Source organism: Coregonus lavaretus (genome assembly GCF_964263955.1).
Source record: "Coregonus lavaretus genome assembly, chromosome: 33".
In the NCBI taxonomy this organism is placed as follows: domain Eukaryota; kingdom Metazoa; phylum Chordata; class Actinopteri; order Salmoniformes; family Salmonidae; genus Coregonus; species Coregonus lavaretus.
Window position 1 is genome coordinate 30294063 of NC_140020.1, and position 20097 is coordinate 30314159.

General features: G+C 41.7%; 1 protein-coding gene across 1 annotated transcript in view; it reads left to right on the top strand.

The window, feature by feature from the left end:
* LOC311108674 (MAM domain-containing glycosylphosphatidylinositol anchor protein 2) overlaps positions 1-20097 on the top strand; it is a gene marked incomplete at both ends in the record, with an annotated part of 397367 nt that overhangs the window by 248952 nt on the left and 128318 nt on the right. Inside the window, 2 exons of the mRNA XM_084151384.1 lie at positions 3811-3902; positions 3964-4201. Of these exons, the coding sequence (XP_084007510.1) occupies positions 3811-3902; positions 3964-4201 (330 nt within the window). The remainder of the gene's footprint in view (positions 1-3810; positions 3903-3963; positions 4202-20097) is intronic.

The window sequence follows — 20097 nt, forward strand, 5'->3', positions numbered from 1 at the left end:
CAGTGTGGTAGTGTGAGATGTCACAGAACCATGGATGGTTTCCACGGTTGCCTGAATTGGAGCCAGAGCAGCCGCCAGTGAGTTATTCAGCAGTTCGATGAATTCTGCTGCCAAACTTTCACGTGATTTCGCTAGCTCTCTGACAAGGATCTCCAGTGTTATCGTGTTAGCCGTATCGCCCGGAGTGGCTATTGAAGCCTTCAATGAAGGTGGGATGGTAGCCATTTTAGCTGAAGTTGATTTGGTGGAATGTCGATTTTCCAAAGCGTGTGACTGGTTTGCTCATGCTAACTTAGGTACACTCTTTTACTGGGTAATAAAAATAATGTTTGCGGTCATGAGAAGTATGAATTTAGGTGAAAATGAAGATTATTTACAAAAAGTTGTCGAAGGATAGACCTCGTGCGACTTCTTTCTACATCACTCAACCGGAAGCCACTTTGCAACTACTTCCTACTTTTTAGCTACTTTGCAACTACTTAGCATGTTAGCTAACCCTAACCCTAACCTTAACCCTTTAACCTAACTCTTAACCCTAACCCCTAACCCTTAGCCTAGCTAATGTTACCCAACAAATTGTAATTCGTAACATATCATACGTATTGCAAATTCGTACCATATCATACGAATTGTAATTCACAACATATCATACGAAATGGATGATGGACATCCACAAATTAATACATACCATACATAACGTAACATATCATACTAATTTAAATGTCCCAGATATATATATCTTCTTCTCCCCAATTTCGATCTTGTCTCTCCAACGGGCTCGGGAGGTGAAGGTCGAGTCATGCGTCCTCCGAAACATGACCCGCCTAACCGCGCTCCTTAACACCTGCCCGCTTAACCCGAAAGCCAGCTGCACCAATGTGTTGGAGGAAAGACCGTTCAACTGACAACTGAGGTCAGCCTCGGTTACCTCCAACAGTAAATGGAAAAGTTCTGTTTCCGGGCAGGGCCCACGTTAAAGATTCACTGGGCCTTTGTAATGATTGTTGTTGTTGTATAGAGGTGTGTGTGTACGTGCGTGCGTGCATGCTTGCTTGCCTGTGTCTCCTGTCTCCTTGCTTGAGGAATGTGTGTAGAGTTTGGGTGGAAGGGTTGGTGGTTTGGTGGACAGTATGTTTTCAGGAGGGTAGGCAGTCCACACTGTGTTGAACTTGACCTGACAGTGTCAGAGTATTCACACTAGACAGTTAACTACGGTAGAGTGGATTGTTACTGTCTTAATCCAATGTTTGTACACTGACACCTTTGTGACACACATGCACGCACACACACACACACACACACACACACACACACAACAACACGCACACTAATTGGGATCTGAATGGATTATAGTAGTCCATCCCCTAGGATACAGTCTGTGTACTAGTGTTAATGGAATGCTGTACACAGAGGCAACACAAAAGAGCCTTTCACACTGTTAAGGTACACTGGTAGTAACCACTCTAAACCATTTCATTCACTGATTCCCCATACAGTACCTCTATGTGATTATATTTACTATTTATATGGTTGGAACCAATCTGTACTCTGGTTCAAGTGGTTGTATACTGCTTCCACCATTGTGTAAATACGTCCAATAGTATTACTGTACTGTATTATATTACCTCTCAGGAAAATTGCTTTTCAAACATGATGACATACTAGGCTGTTCTATTGAGAGCGTACAGACAGAGCGGTGATGTGGCTTTTCGTTAATACCTGATATTTGAATTGTGAAGGTCACTGTCAATCCATGGATATATCGTGATTCAGCACCACTTTTTCAATATCAACAGGCATGTAATTACATACGCAACTAATCTTGAACAATATTATCTATAATATCGAAAGAGTGTTCGCCTACACTATAGTCGAACGCATACACTTTAGTCGAACACCTACACTATATTGTGATTCAGCACCACTTCAAAATTATTTATATACTTGTTACAGTCCTAAAGCTGCTTCGGAGAGAAAAGTACAGTATGTCACAAAACCAAATGTGTGAAGATAAATTAACAGTGATCTAAGCCTTGCAGGAACCTACCCTGACATGAACCAACCTCTGCTATATTGTAGATTCAGAGCTATCTATCTAATAGAACTCAGAGGTTTTTATTTAATGGAAGCTTCTTCTCTAAAGTCAAACATGCAAAGTGTGGTGTACCGCAGGGCAGCTCTCTAGGCCCTCTACTGTTTTCTATTTTTACCTATGACCTGCCACTGGCATTAAACAAAGTATGTGTGTCAATGTAGGCTGATGATTCAACCATATACGCATCAGCAACCACAGCTAATGAAGTCACTGTAACCCTTAACAAAGAGTTGCAGTCTGTTTTGGAATGGGTGGCCAGTAATAAACTGGTCCTGAATGTCTCTAATACTAAGAGCATTGTATTTGGTACAAATAATTTCCTAAGTTCTAGACCTCAGCTGAATCTGGTAATGAATGGTGTGGCTGTTGAACAAGTTGAGGAGACTAAATTACTTGGTGTTACCTTAGATTGTAAACTGTCATGGTCAAAACATATATATTTAATGGTTGTAAAGATGGGGAGAGGTCTGTCTGTAATAAAGAGATGTTCTGCTTTTTTTGACACCACACTCCAAAAAGCAAGTCCTACAGGATCTAGTTTTGCCTTATCTTGATTATTGTCCAGTCGTGTGGTCAAGTGCTGCAAGGAAAGACCTAGTTTAGCTGCAGCTGGCCCAGAACAGAGTGGCACGTCTTGCCCTTCATTGTAATCAGATGGCTAATATAAATACTATGCATGCCAGTGTCTCTTGGCTAAGAGTTGAGGAGAGACTGACTGCATCACTACTTATTTTTGTAAGAAACATTACAATTCCAAATTGTTTGCATAGTCAACTTACACACAGCTCTGACACACACACTTACCCCCCCCCCCCCCCCCCTCCTTCTTCCCTCTGCTTGGCTCCAGCATCGCAATGTTTTGCACATTCCATTTCCTGTGTTTAAATCTGACATGCAGGTTTTGTTTTTATTTTCATTTTTCGCCAAACTGAATATGATAATGTCGCCAGGGAATTGCTAGATGAAAAGATTTCTGTAGCGCCGTCATTTCTTTGTGTGTGCAGACGAGATGAATTGTACAGCAGCAGCGTTGGGAAACAATGCAACATAGATTATAATGAAATCAGCCCGCTCTTCTTTTCGCTCTGAAGAGCTGGGTTTGATGACGGTGTTTGAAAACTAAACTGGATTAGCAATAAGTATCTTTCCATTGATATTTCTCAAATGTTCTGCTTTCTGTGTGTGTGTAGTTGTGTGTGTGTGTGTGTGTGTGTTTGTACGTGTAATGACTTCCTCTCCAATCAATGAATGCAACACTTGTGTGATTGGATGAATCACATCTCAGACAGACTGTGACTGGATGAAGTGAATCTCAGACAAACATACTGTATTTCAATCTGATCAGCCAGCAGTTTGCTACTCTACAATTTGACATCCCATTCAAAATCAATTTCCGAAGCATTTACTGAACCCTTTAAAAAAGTTTTGCACTGTTGCTGACCCCATGCTGCCTCTAACCTCTCAGCTGTTGTGTTTGTTGTCTCAAGAGGTTGGGGAAAAGCATACATACACATTTCCCTTCTAAACAATTGGACAGAACCATTTTCTCCATTATTGTTCTGCAAATAGCAGAAAAACACCTTTAAGTGTATCTTCTGTCTACAGTGCCAAATAAAGGGCAATGCGCAATCACTCCTGTGGCTGCCACTTAAACACACACATGGATTGCACTTCTCAAAATGTTTGGTGTGTCTGTCTGTATGTTCTCTCCACAGCGCTGAAGAAGGGGCGTTTCTGGATCACCCCTGACCCCTACCACAACGACGACAACATCCAAATTGGCCGCGAGGTCAAGATCTCCTGCCAGGTATGAACACACACACACCATCCCCTTTTCACACGCATACTCAACTATCCACTCCTTCCAGGTGGAGGCCACGCCCCCCGAGGAGCTGACATTTGGTTGGCTGAAGAACGGGCGCGCCATGCGGAGCTCTGAGCGAATGGTGATCACCCAGACGGACCCTGACATTTCCCCAGGCACCACTAACCTGGACATCATCGACCTGAAGTTCACTGACTTTGGCACCTACACCTGTGTGGCTGCGCTGAAGGGAGGGGGCATACCTGAGATCAGCATAGACGTCAACATCTCCTCCACTACTGGTGAGTCTCACACACCGCTATGTCAGAGCAGGAGATATAGCTATACACTTCCCCACACTCAGCGATAACACACACACATCAGCATTTCAAGACTATACACACACACACACACACACACACACAGCAAAAGAAATGTTCACTTCTGCTGAAACATACACACTCTAGAGAAATAAACTTTCAGAATTCCTCTATTTCACACAAACACATAAAATGGTAACCTATTGAATTTGCCCCTATTCAATTGGCATGTGGTAGTGTTTCCACAATGTGACCTATTTCCTGCCCGAAACTAATCTGAACCAAACATCCAATCCTACTGCCTGGTACCCAAACTCAATTTAGGGCTTCCTCCCAAATATCACCATATTCCCTATATAGTGTATTACTTTTGACCCGGGCTCTGATCAAAAGTAGTGCACTAAATAGGGAATAGGGTGCCATTTGGGATGTAGCCATGCTCTAAAACTAAATCCATTCCCTCCTTTCATCTAATTGGCTGCTGCTACTACCATTTGTGTGACTAACATGACATACATTCACTACATGCATCATATCTCTGGGAGACTTTAGATAAGGATGTTCTGGTGATTTAGAATGGTGGCTTCATTACAAGAGAATAACCTGAAGATATACAGCACATACCCAACACAGTGAGTTTGTGGAGGGTACCATCGATATAGTAGGAAAATAAAAGGGCAGAAGTTTGTATTGGTAGTGGTTAGGAAAAGAATGGTAGGAGATAAGGAGGAGAAGAGAGCTATGGGTTAGAGAGGAGAAGTGATCACACTGGGTCGGGAGGGGGATATCATGTGTCATCACTACTTAGAGGTCAATCAATGACCTCCCATCCTGCTGTGTTGTGCCGCCTCCCATTACCCCATTGCTCATCTCCTTTGCTAGCGGACGGGACCTGATCGATAACGTCCCGCAGAAGAGAGGTGCTCTGATTGGGAATTTCCACTTGGAATCCCTCTGCCATACAATCATGCAGTCTCTCATCTTGACCGTTGTCGCTCCGAGATTGGAATGACCAAAGGGAGGTGGTTGTGTTCTTGAAGAAACATTCAGAGTTTGCTGGCTGCCGATTTGGTGTGTTTGAAAGGCGCCAGGGGATGGTGGCTTCCTGATAAGTGTGTGTGTTTGTGTTTGTGTGTTTGTGTGTTTGTGTGTGTGTGTGTGTGTGTGTGTGTGTGTGTGTGTGTGTGTGTAGCTATGGCAAGCCTCCTCTCTCTCTTTACTACACACACTCTGTGACAGCACACCCTGCTGCCATTCACTGCAGCAACATGAAAGCCTGTTGTCGACCTTCGTGCATAATTACCGTAAAAGAATCCTTTGATAATCCCCCATGCTATAAAACAGTGGGATCAATCGTACCTGTCCAGTTTGTTTCCTCAATATCTACTAAGTAGTGCATCCTTTCCGTTTGGAGTGTGTCTGTGTGTGTGTGCGTGTGTGTGTGTGTGTGTGTGTGTGCCTGGCCGAGACCCACCGACGCAGAAACACACTCTTTAATGTGAACCATCACTGCTGCTGTCTGAGAGAAGAAGAGAGAAACACAAAGGAAATACCTGTCTTTATGATTATCATATAATATGAAAGGGCCTTTTGTGCTTGGATGGGATTGTTTTTTAGCGTGCTTGTTTTTTAAGGTGGAGGTTGTTTTAAGTTGCGGTGGTTGGATGATGTTTAATACGATGAAAGAGTTGTGTGAAGACACAGTGAATCATGTACAGGTAGAGGAAAAAACAAACATATTATTCTATTGTGTACTGCTTTCGTCATTGCCCTTCTGTAGCTTTCTTTGAGGACTACATTGAGATGTTCTGAAGTAGTATGATCACTGTGTAGAGAGAAAATGGTGTCTCTTTTTATTTTTTTAGGGTGTAGATCAGCTTTAATGTTGCAGATAGATTGTAACTTCCATCAATGTAATTGTCTGCAACACTTCCAATCCCCCATATGTTTTATTTTTTTCTTCTCGCAAATATATATATATATATATATATATATATATATATATATATATATATATATATATATATATATATATATATATATATATATATATATATATACACACACACATATACACATACATACAGTGGGGAAAAAAAGTATTTAGTCAGCCACCAATTGTGCAAGTTCTCCCACTTAAAAAGATGAGACAGGCCTGTAATTTTCATCATAGGTACACGTCAACTATGACAGACAAAATGAGAAAAGAAAATCCTGAAAATCACATTGTAGGATTTTTAATGAATTTATTTGCAAATTATGGTGGAAAATAAGTATTTGGTCAATAACAAAAGTTTCTCAATACTTTGTTATATACCCTTTGTTGGCAATGACACAGGTCAAACGTTTTCTGTAAGTCTTCACAAGGATTTCACACACTGTTGCTGGTATTTTGGCCCATTCCTCCATGCAGATCTCCTCTAGAGCAGTGATGTTTTGGGGCTGTCGCTGGGCAACACGGACTTTCAACTCCCTCCAAAGATTTTCTATGGGGTTGAGATCTGGAGACTGGCTAGGCCACTCCAGGACCTTGAAATGCTTCTTACGAAGCCACTCCTTCGTTGCCCGGGCGGTGTGTTTGGGATCATTGTCATGCTGAAAGACCCAGCCACGTTTCATCTTCAATGCCCTTGCTGATAGAAGGAGGTTTTCACTCAAAATCTCACGATACATGGCCCCATTCATTCTTTCCTTTACACAGATCAGTCGTCCTGGTCCCTTTGCAGAAAAACAGCCCCAAAGCATGATGTTTACACCCCCATGCTTCACAGTAGGTATGGTGTTCTTTGGATGCAACTCAGCATTCTTTGTCCTCCAAACACGACGAGTTGAGTTTTTACCAAAAAGTTCTATTTTGGTTTCATCTGACCATATGACATTCTCCCAATCCTCTTCTGGATCATCCAAATGCACTCTAGCAAACTTCAGACGGGCCTGGACATGTACTGGCTTAAGCAGGGGGACACGCCTTGCACTGCAGGATTTGAGTCCCTGGCGGCGTAGTGTGTTACTGATGGTAGGCTTTGTTACTTTGGTCCCAGCTCTCTGCAGGTCATTCACTAGGTCCCCCCGTGTGGTTCTGGGATTTTTGCTCACCGTTCTTGTGATCATTTGGCCCCACGGGGTGAGATCTTGCGTGGAGCCCCAGATCGAGGGAGATTATCAGTGGTCTTGTATGTCTTCCATTTCCTAATAATTGCTCCCACAGTTGATTTCTTCAAACCAAGCTGCTTACCTATTGCAGATTCAGTCTTCCCAGCCTGGTGCAGGTCTACAATTTAGTTTCTGGTGTCCTTTGACAGCTCTTTGGTCTTGGCCATAGTGGAGTTTGGAGTGTGACTGTTTGAGGTTGTGGACAGGTGTTTTTTATACTGATAACAAGTTCAAACAGGTGCCATTAATACAGGTAACGAGTGGAGGACACAGGAGCCTCTTAAAGAAGAAGTTACAGGTCTGTGAGAGCCAGAAATCTTGCTTGTTTGTAGGTGACCAAATACTTATTTTCCACCATAATTTGCAAATAAATTCATTAAAAGTCCTACAATGTGATTTTCTGGATTTTTTTTCTTCTCATTTTGTCTGTCATAGTTGACGTGTACCTATGATGAAAATTACAGGCCTCTCTCATCTTTTTAAGTGGGAGAACTTGCACATTACTTTCCAACCTCACCACCCCTTCCCTAATTGGAGTAAACTAGTGAACAACAATGCTTAGGCCTCTACTTCCAGCTTATACATACTATATACATTTTATGGACACAGTCAATTTTACAATAATTATATTTTGTTTGTTTTTACTCCTGAACTTCCTCTACCCTCATCCTCGCCGATCATTTTCATGATGTCCATCCGGTTTGCTTCTATATGCTGTGCTCTTTCACAAAAGCTCTCAACCTATAACCTATATACTTATTATGGACACAGTATGCTTACATTATTAGCTATCTTGTTGTTATTAGTTGTTGTTAGTTGTTATTAGTTCCATCCTTCAACTCCATTCAACACCACCCATCTATCTCTTAACACCATCCATATTGGATTTCTATTTGCCATATATTTTTCAGCTGTAGTGTGATGTTTTACAATAGTTCTGAACCTTTCTATTCTCATTGTTTCTACAGATTGTCAATTGAAAATGGGTGTGTCTCTTTGTTTTGTATCCTGACTGTTGCTATGTTGTTGTTAACCAATGATGCAGCAGTTTATTAGCCTATTAGGCAATGGTGCTTCTGTGCACTGAGTGGTTAGTCTCGGTCCTGGCTGGTGGTCTGTTTGGGCTAACTAAGCTGTTTCTGCTGTTCTCCAGAAGGGAGAGAGAGACTAGTGGTAATTACTGTCTCTTAATATAATCATTTAGAGCAGATTACACTGCAGCTCTGCCAGGGCCACACGCCATGGGAAGTGTTTTAAAAAAGATGGGGCCTCACGCTGTTGAAGTATTTGGAAAGAGATGGGGCCACACGCCCTAGAAGTGTTCGGATAGAGATGGAGTCTAAAGTATCTCAATCCTGAACACTGTGAAACTCTCTCACAGCCAAGCGCGGACCCAGGCCGGTCCAACTAAACCTAGCACAGCTCAGTCTATCCCAGGTCCAGCCCTAGTCATGCTTAACCACCCCTGCCAGCCCACCCCAGCCTCTAATAGCCTACTCCAGTCCTAGTCCCCCAGCACCAGCCAAGCCCAACACTCATTATCTACAACACAGAGAGGGAATATTCCTACTCTACTGTACTTTTAACTACACTTTTATACCCACAGCTTTCATTAGTTTCCCCCTCACAAAATAGCGCTAATATTTACAATCATCGCACACTCATTAACTAGCAAAGTCTTTTTTTTCTTTTGGGCACCCTGAGATTGCACAGTTAATGGTTTATTCATGAGCAGAATCCAAACGAGAGCCCATAATTCCCCATCCAATACCAACAGGATTAAAAGACTGACAAAAAGAAAAGAGGAACAGAGGAAAAGAGGAGGGCGCCTCCATTTTCATGCTATGAGGTAAAATGCAATTAATCTTCACTTTAGTGTCCCCCTTAAAAGGCCTACTGCAGTCTAAAACCTGATTTTCCTGTGTTTTGTATATATTTTCACACTATGAGGTTGGAATAATACTGTGATTATTATTTTATTTTTTTATATGATAATGCCCTTTTAGTGTAAGAGCTGTTTGACAATAATGCCTGAAATGTCAGCCTGTTTTGGTGGGATGGAGCTTTGGCATGCCTGGTGACATCACCTGGCAGTAAATTAGTTAATAGCAGAGGTGGAAAAAGTACTGAAATATCCTACTGAAGTATAATTACTGTTACTATAGTACAATTTACTCAAGTAGAAGTAAAACTACTGATGTAAAAAACAACTCATGTAAAAGTAAAAAGTAGCTCATTTAAAAAGTAAAAGTAATGTAGTTACTTTTAAAATAAAAACATTGACCTTGATAATTAACTAAATTGAATGAGCAAACCATTGAGACCCCCTAAAATAGAAAAGGGTCTATAGATGTTGCAATAGATTGATAAACTATAGGCTACATGTACAGAGTACATTCAGTTATGTAGTGTCCCTTCAGCAAAAACAAAGGAGTTCTGTTTTAACGCCTTCACTTCTCTCTGAACTTGCTGTTCAGTTTCAGCAGAAGCTGATTTTCAAAGTGAATCGAGTCTTTGCAGTGAAGAGCAGTCCAACACAGCTAAAAAGACACTTACAGGCTGCAGAGGCAGGCAGGCCTGTGTTCAGTTTGAGAGACAGGTTCTTTATGTATGGAAAGGAATGAAGCAACTCCATTTTGTCTGACACACAGGCAAGGTACCCATCCAGCTCCCCTGTACCTTGTGACCTTTTAGGCATTAGTGTTGAGAAGAAATCATTTTTATCAGATGAATGATGCCTCTGTTGCTCTGTCTCGACCTCTGTCATTGTATCAAGATTATGCTTCAGGTAGACCAAACCTGCATAGTGGCAAATACACAACATACAAATAATGTAATATTTCTGCATTGCTTTATGTGGCCACTTAGTTCATCATATCACTGACATTACAATAGCCCAAACACAGACTTTCCATACTTGTTATTCTCAGATACAGAGCTGAAGTGAGTTTTTGTAGACTCACACGGTTATGTGCAAGGTTAATTAATTTAAACAAGCCCATCTATTATTCTTCCTCACTTTAAAAACACACACAATAAAATGAGAATGATGTGTAGACCAATCATTACTTGTGAGAGACAATGATGTTGAATGAATACATCAATCATGAAAGTGAATGTAATGAATGATAGGCCTACTTCAACTCTCATTAATGTGTAATGAACTGCTTCATAAAGGTGTTATGAATGCTTATGTAAAGTTTAGGCCCCAGACCCCAGTTATAGTAGTTTTACCCACCAAACATGCATTTTATGTGATTGAATTATGTGACATTTGGATATTCTATGCTTTCATACTTCATCTGAGTGATCTAACCAAATATAGTTAGCTAAAGAAGAATACAAATTTACCTATTCTATCTGAGACTGAGTCTGGCTTTTAGATTAACGTTATCCTAATTTTGACAAACATAGTACATAACTAAAATTCCTAGCTAGGTCTATTTAAATATGTGATGACCAAGCAAGCTAACGTTAGCTAGCTAGCTAGTTCACTTACTGACGTTAGCCTAGCTAATGTTGTTAGCTAGCCCAGATAACTTACATAACTTACATGGCTAGCTAGCTATCTAGCCACCACCACACATAGTGACACTGCTAGCCACAATAACGGGTATTACAATTGGGTGGTGGTTAGTCATGTAGCTAGCTAGCTAACTTAGCTGCAAGTATAGCTAGCTAACATTAGCATGCTAGCATCCTGTGTAGCTCAGTTGGTAGAGCATGGCATTTGCAACGCCAGGGTTGTGGGTTCGATTCCCACGGGGGGCCAGTATGAAAGATATATGCACTCACTAACTGTAAGTCGCTCTGGATAAGAGCGTCTGCTAAATGACTAAAATGTAAAATGTAAATGTAGCATGCTAGACAACTAGGCTACTAGCTGCTAAAGCCATCCATAGCTAAATTGTTGACCATTCATATCTAGTTAGCTATCTTACCTCTACATGTTTTGATTGGTCACTGACTAAACAGCGATGAGACACTCAGACTAACCTATGGTGGCGTCCTTGGCATGCCCTTAATCAACCTAACTGTCCTTATTCCTATCCTCCTTCACTTTGACTGAAACAGATTCCTCATCGAAACTAGTATGTACTGAACTTTATCAGTGGATTGCACAAGATAAAGTATTTTGGAATAGTAGGAGAATAGACAAACCTGCTTTCAGTTAGCCCTATCCTTCTTCACTCTGTCTTTAAATCCCATTGAGCTACTAATTAAAACCAGTGGTACATTGGTCATAATCAGAACATTGTAGTAGCATTACACCTGTGGTTGCACACACACAAAATAGAACACCTTGCCTATTAGCGATGGGATACAAATATTTCTAATTCCACATCATACTCCCAGTGGTCTCCAATCCAGTCCCAGAGAGCTACAAGCTCCACTGGTTTTCATCCTAGCTCCTAGCTCAGCCCGAGCCATGTAGTAATTGATTAACAATAATAATTTTGGGGATAGAAAATCACCTCCCTCTCTTCCATGTTTAATTAATGAATCTGCTCCTGATAAGCAGTTTCTCAATCATCAGCCATTTCCACACCTGGGATACCCAATAGCACACGGTGGCTTTCCAACCAAATGAATAACTTCACTTAATAAAAATCAATGAAAGGGCTGAATTGATTCAAAATAAGGCACCAAGCTGTATTAATAATAAACACTGGTAAGAGCCACTGGCCTTCCAGAAGCATCGTTAGACTTGGAGACCACCTCAAATTTGTTTTATTTAATTTGAGATATCTGACTCGGGTAACATTACTCTCTGGGACCCTTCTCTACTTAATTCAGCCCCACCACACTCGCTTAAATGGGAACTGCACCCACTGATTTGGCCTTGTTTTTTGGCTTTCTGCTCAAGAAATGCTGGCGGCCATGACAGAAACCAAACGTGAGTTGGCTTCGGGGTGTGGTTTGATGTGAGTGTTTCTTGGGTGTGTCCTTACCATCACCAATCTGTCAGAACCTTGCCCCGAGCTGTTTCCCCCCACTCAGTCACAACAAACAAACCTCCTGCAGGTTGAGTTCAATAACTACAGGCATATGTATGGTGTGATGCCAGAGGAAGCTTTGAATAGGTCAGTAGCCTACAGAGTAATATGAGAAGAATGCAATTGCTGAATTTATGTAGATATTCTAAACTAAGTGTCTTGATAACAGTCAAATGTAGTAACAGGTCCATGTAGAATAAACAACCCTTTACATAATACCATAGAAGCAGTGTTCTGCTAATATAACAATGTCCACATTTCATCTTCCATTGGCATTCCAAGCCAGTACAGATACTGTGCCTATCAGCATTTTTGTCTGGTGGTAATGGGGCTACCTTGGCAAACATATCAGAGTGGTCATACCTTCCTGTGTGGTGTCCCGTATACAACAGAAGTTTGCTGATCCTGATGCAGAATACACAGGGTTTCTCCCTCCCCATATTAACTAATACCATTAAATTCAATAATAATACAAATACAATACAAGTAAAAGTTGTGTCTAGGAAAAGTGTTATACTGAGTGCCAGGTCTCTTTCAATTCAGAGACATCAGTATCAAGCCTGTCTGTCAGTCTGGACTTCATCACATTATCTTGCAAGTCTCTATGTGCTGGCACCATACATGTTTATGTGAACACATACACACATTGTCACTGTTCCATTACTAGTGTCAGTTAGGATAGGTAATATCTGACACACAAACAGGTACTATGTTGAAGTCAGACTAAACCTACCTAATTCTATTCTAATTCTGAGCAAGGCAAGATGTGAGGCTGGAGGCGAGGTCTTTGCCTGACCCCCATTGATGGTCATAGCAGCGTAGATCAGCTCCTGGCCCCTTATCAAAGACACTGGTCGGTCACACACACATAGAGCACTGATTACAATATCAATGGTGGTTATGATTAGCCTGGTGGAACCAACCTGATCGCTGCATTCCCCTTTATATTTCACTTCAGATATCATTAAATGTGAAGTGAACTAGAAAGGTGAACACAGAGATCAGGCTGGTTCCACCAGGCTATGTTACACCCTGGACATTATATGCATCAAAGAAGTAGAAAATAAGCAACAAATAATGTCCGTTTACATATAAATTGTATTTCACAATTGGGTTATCAAATGTATCAAAGTAATAAAGTGGGTTACCTTCTGAATTTGTACAAATGATGAGCCTGTGAAAGCTGTTGCCGCTGACAGGTGAAGGTTGCTGGCCGGATACTTGCCAACATGTGGCTGACTGTTCCATTCATAGGAATGCTCACAGTGAGGGCATTTCTGCATAATGCTGATGAGGGCTCCCTTGTTGGTCTCTATGCTGTATGTTCGGCTGCAAACTGGACATCTCTCGAACAACTGCAGCAGACATTCTTATGGGGTGGTGTTGACTGGGAGGGCCTGTGACAGGGTGATATAATACACTGCCAAGTGGTCTATTGCATTTTATTCTAAAGAAAGGACAATGTTTTTTGCTAATGCACTTCACAACCAAAATGACTCAACTAGTTGCATCTGCTTGGCTTGGGAATTAGCCTACTTTTATCAAGCCGAGTATTTCACATAACACACATTACCTGTCGTTGTTGATGAAGCCATCTGTGTCATCAGGATAGTAACTCGGGTCACTATCAGAGGCCTAATGATTGCGTTTCTTTTTCATAGGAGTCTAGGGAGACTCTGGCAACAACAGAGGAGGTGTCACAAGGGTACTTGTGTCGCATGACACATTTTTATTCTGAAGTCTTGCCTGACAAACTGTGAAAATAGTATGAAAGTGTATGCACGCACTTCTGTAAGTCGCTCTGGATAAGAGTGTCTGCTAAATGACTAAAATGTAAATAATTTGTAAGAAACAACTTTGCCATATTATGAGTAGAGAGATGTCAATGTTGCCGTTACTAGCAAAGTTTGTCCAAAATAACTAGCAATGCTAATGTAAGCTAGCTAAAATACAGTGGTCCCCTCAATCTTACTCAGCTGGCTAAAGTTATAACACAGATAGAACAATGAGACAGATATTTCACTGGATGTGTAAATGTGAAGCATCTGGTTGGTGTTTCCACTCACTTTCCACTCACTACCAATATGGTGATGAGAGGAAGCACAGTGGGAGAAGATGGAGCGATATAGATTTTGACCAACATTCTGCAAACTTTCTCATCGTTGAAACATTTGATCTCCATACAGTTTTCTGTTTCCAAAACTAGAATCTTTTAACAAATAGAATTGACCCTTTGCCAAAGTTTCAAAACATTGCATTGTTTAGAAGGAGTAGGATCTCACTAGTTCGTTCTTGGCTCTGCCCACCTCCTTGCGTTTTCTGCCCACTATGATTAATTTGCTCCCATTGTAAATGACAGGCTCTGGTCTGTCTTGGGTTAGTTTAAAAAAAACTTTGCTTATACTGCATCTAAAGTCAATCTGGTGACATCACAATCATGACAAATGGTTTTCCCCCTAATTATTTGCCTTCTTTTGAAATGCTATCGTGTTTATAAGCCAAATCTGAGTTGTATTGAGGTAGGCTAACGTTAGCCAGCTAGTAGCTAAAGATAAAGATTATCAAAATATACAAACCAGATACATAACCAACAGTCTATGGTCTAGCTACCGGTATACTCACACCACTGGGGACCAACAAATTCCAACCACCTATTCCGCTTGATAGGGTCCTTCGGCAGGGCATGCAAACCATAGTTGTTGGCTGTGCATCCTGCTGGAAGCATGTATTGCATGGTCAATTCGTATGGGGCTTTTCAGTCTAAAACGTCTGTGATCCTTTGAACGCGTTGGTTGGGGGCGATGAAACAATGGAGCCCCATTCAATGAATGGAAGCGAACTGAGCGGAAGGGCGATTTGCATGTGGAGCTTGGCAAAAGGGGCCATGATTTGTTGACATAATTGCAATCCAAACACAACCTTAATTTACTCGTTGTGACGCACTGAGGTTCCAAACTCCGTTTTAGACGAGACTGACTTTATGACCAGAATTATCCTATTTAAACTTTTAGTCAATTCTGACACTAGAATACATTTTTCTGACTCATATCGATGCCACATAGGCTGTTTTCAAAGGGATTAGTTGTTTTTTAGGGGCAGTCACTCTTTAAAACCAAACACTAACCTTTAGCCAGAATCATGGCTGGAGACCACTTTTGAAATGTAATTTCTATTATCTAGCTCTAGCTCTGGTCCCTCTCTCTGTTGTCTAGTCTCCTTATTCTCAGTTCAACCGTCCAACGTTTACCTCAAATCTAAACCCGAATCAGGGTTTGATATCTCTTCCAATAAAATGAAAGTTAGACACAGTGATATGAATATAAAATAAACAGTGGAGAGCTAAATATGAGTTATCTAGCAAGGATAAACCTCTCTCTCTCTCTCTCTCTCTCTCTCTCTCTCTCTCTCTCTCTCTCTCTCTCTCTCTCTCTCTCTCTCTCTCTCTCTCTCTCTCTCGCTCTTTTTCTCTCTGTGTCTTCATGTCCTTAGTTCAACCGTCCATCCGTCCATCCCTCTCGTCAGGACTAACAGGAAGTGAGAGATTCTGATCATCCCAGTGGCTGTGTTATCTGGTGACTGTAGTGAACTGTCATGGCTGCCGCTGCAGGCGTTGCTGATGTGATGTGAACTGTGTGGCGCTCTGCTCTAGGCCTTCAGTCCGGCTCACTGAGCCTGATAAAAGAATCCTGGATGGCACATTCACGTTGACTCATGATTCCTTCAGTTACCTGTTCAGGGCCAGTCCTGGCCATTCTGCCGCCCTAGGGGAGACAAAAAATATCCCCAGTAAGCAAAATGACGTTGAAAAGATTTCTAAAATACATATCTTTCCAGACGTTGAAGTCAGGTTCATTTTTGGATCTGAATGAAAGTTGAAAATATGTAATTTATAGTAGTCTATATTTGGGTCAAATCAAGGCTGGTCCAAACTGTACAAAATATAAACCGAACATAGATGTCTATGATTGGTTCAGATTTGGTCCGGAGCGGACCAATTATTTTTTCCATAGAAGTGGAAATCAAGGCCGGTCCAGACTGCAAAAAATATGACCAAAAGGTATCAGCGTCGGTCCGTGCTTACTGAGGTGTAGCCTACAGCAGGGATGGGCAACTCCAGTCCTCGGGGCCGGAATGGTGTAACACTTTTTCCCCACCCTAGTGAACACAGCTGATGAAACTAATTGCATTCTAAACTGAAGATCATGATTAGATGATTATTGGTGTCAGATGTGTTAGCTGGGCTGGGGCAAAAGTGTGACACCAATCAGGCCCCAGAGGACTGGAGATCCCATCCCTGGCCTACAGTGTCCCCTGAAATAACATTTTAGGAATGCCCATCTATGTGGTAGGCCTTCGATCTGTAAAACACCCCCAAAAAAAGTCAAAAAGACGTCGACGTCTGTCCATGCTTACTGGGTGTAGCCTACCATGTCGGCCCGCAATGGCATATTATGAATGTCCATCCATGGTAGGCCCACCGTATGTAAAACAGGTGTTGCATTGGCTTTATTAGTCCTGATTCCTGTGACTAATCAATTTGGCTAGCTCTGAATAGCTACCGAACTTTATCAGGAGGAGTTATCCTGAGCCTATTTGCAATGTGTTTACAAAGCGGGAAATGCAGAAGTATTTTCTTTTTCGCTATGATCAGCTCGTAAAAAAATTTAAGGATACAAACGTGAAACTACAGATCATGACAATTTATCCCACGGGATAAAACTCCTGGACACCAGTTGTGAGTAGCCTGATTGTCCATACCATGTTGTCCATTTTACTTTGACCTGTCCTGTTTTTAGGATATGTTGTTTGTTAACATGTCAGCACATTTTGATTGGGCGCCATTTAGGTTAGGCTATTTGATCGGAGAAATCTGCTTGATGTAAACATTTTCCGTCTCCAGGCTACAGAAAAGGCCACATACTCTTTCTATCATATCCTATCAGTGCATTTAGAAAGTATTCAGACCCCTTCACTTTTTCCACATTTTGTTACATTACAGCCTTATTCTATAATTGATTAAATTCAATTTTTTTAATTATCAATCTACACACAATACCCCATAATGACAAAGCAAAAACTATGTACACTACTGTTCAAAAGTTTGGGGTCACTTAGAAATGTCCTTGTTTTCGAAAGAAAACAGGTCCTCAACTGGCAGCTTCATTACATAGTACCCACAAAACACCAGTCTCAACATCAACAGTGAAGAGGCAACTCCGGGATGCTGACCTTCTAGCCAGAGTTGCAAAGAAAAAGCCATATCTCAGACTACACATCTTAATCTTTCCTTTTTATTGGCTAGTCTGAGCTGCCAGTTGAGGACCTGTGAGGCGTCTGTTTCTCAAACTAGACACTCTAATGTATTTGTCCTCTTGCTTAGTTGTGCACCGGGGCCTCCCACTCCTCTTTCTATTCTGGTTAGAGCCAGTTTGCGCTGTTCTGTGAAGGGAGTAGTACACAGCATTGTACGAGATCTTCAGTTGCTTTCTCGCAAGAAATAGCCTTCATTTCTCAGAACAAGAATAGACTGACGAGTTTCAGAAGAAAGTTATTTGTTTCTGGCCATTTTGAGCCTGTAATCGAACCCACAATTGCTGATGCTCCAGATACTCAACTAGTCTCAAGAAGGCCAGTTTTATTGCTTCTTTAATCAGCACAACAGTTTTCAGCTGTGCTAACATAATTGGAAAAGGTTTTTCTAATGATCAATTAGTCTTTTAAAATGATAAACTTGGATTAGCAAACACAACGTGCCATTGGAACACAGGACTGATGGTTGCTGATAATGGGCCTCTGTATGCCTATGTAGATATTCCATTAAAAAGCAGCTGTTTCCAGGTACAATAGCCATTTACAACATTAACAATGTCTACACTGTATTTCTGATCAATTTGATTATATTTTAATGGACAAAGAAATTGCTTTTCTTTCGAAAACAAGGAAATTTCTAAGTGACCCCAAATTTTTGAACGGTAGTGTATATAAAAACAACAACTGACAAATCACATTTACGTAAGTATTCAGACCCTTTACTCACTACTTTGTGGAAGCACCTTTGGCAGTGATTACAGCCTAGAGTCTTCTTGGGTATGACGCGACAAACTTAGCACACCTGTATTTGGGGAGTTTCTCCCATTCTTCTCTGCAGATCCTCTCAAGCTCTGTCAGGTTGGATGGGGAGTGTTGCTGCACAGCTATTTTCAGGTCTCTCCAGAGATGTTCGATCAGGTTCAAGTCTGGGGTCTGGCTGGGCCACTCAAGGACATTCAGAGACTTGTCCCGAAGCCACTCCTGTGTTGTCTTGGCTGTGTGCTTAGGGTCGTTGTCCTGTTGGAAGGTGAACCTTCGCCCCAGTCTGAGGTCCTGAGCGCTCTGGAGCAGGGTTTCATCAAGGATCTCTCTGTACTTTGCTCCGTTCATCTTTCCCTCGATCCTGACTAGTCTCTGAGTACCTGCCGCTGAAAAAAAGCCCCACAGCATGACGCTGCCACCACAATGCTTCACCGTAGGGATGGTGCTAGATTTCCTGCAGACTTGGCATTCAGGCCAAAGAGTTCAATCTTGGCTTCGTCAGACCAGAGAATCTTGTTTCTCATGGTCTGAGAGTCCTATAGGTGCCTTTTGGCAGACTCCAAGCGGGCTGTCATGTGCCTTTTACTGAGGAGTGGCTTCAGTCTGGCCACTCTACCATAAAGGCCTGATTGGTGGAGTGCTGCAGAGATGGTTGTCCTTCTGGAAGGTTCTCCCATCTCCACAGAGGAACTCTGGAGCTCTGTCAGAGTGACCATCGGGTTCTTGGTCACCTCCCTGACCAAGGCCCTTCTCCCCCGATTGCTCAGTTTGGCCGGGCAGCAAGTTCTAGGAAGAGTCTTGGTGGTTCCAAACTTCTTCCATTTAAGAATGATGGAGGCCACTGTGTTCTTCGGGACCTTCAATACTGCAGACATGTTTTGGTACCCTTCCCCAGATCTCTGCTTCAACACAATCCTGTCTCGGAGCTCTACGGACAATTCCTTCTTTCTCATGGCTTGGTTTTTTGCTCTGACATGCATTGTCACCTGTGGGACCTTATATAGACAGGTGTGTGCCTTTCCAAATCATGTCCAATCAATTGAATTTACCACAGGTGAACTCCAATCAAGTTGTAGGGAAAAAAATGGAAACTGGATGCACCTGAGCTCAATTTCGAGTCTCATAGCAAAGGGTCTGAATAATTATCTAAATAAGGTATTTCTGTTTTTCATTCTTAATACATTTGCAAACATTTCTAAAAATGTTGTGTAGATTGATGAGGATTTTTATTTATTTAATCAATTTTAGAATAAGGTTGTAACGTAACAAAAACAAATTTGAAGGGGTCTGAATGCTTTCTGCTACATGATTTATGTTAGATAAAAAGAAAATACGGAATGTTGGTGGAGCACCACAGTGAAGCTTCTCTCCAACAGCACCCTCGAGAGGCTTGCTAGGAAATGACAAGATCAATATGTTGCGTCCCTGCCTTTGGCAAAATGGGCACTGCTTATCATAGGATGGCATCAGCGCTCACCTAAAAAGCACATACACCAATGGTTGAGAAAAATTGTAATTGTTTTTTGCCAGAATTATGTTAGGTTTTATTGTTTTGTTGCAGGTGCGTCTTGATCAGTTTAGCAAAAAAAAATGACACCCTCACAAATCTGCCGCTGTAGGCGGCCCCCTAATCCAACCTAATGAGCAGGCCGGTGT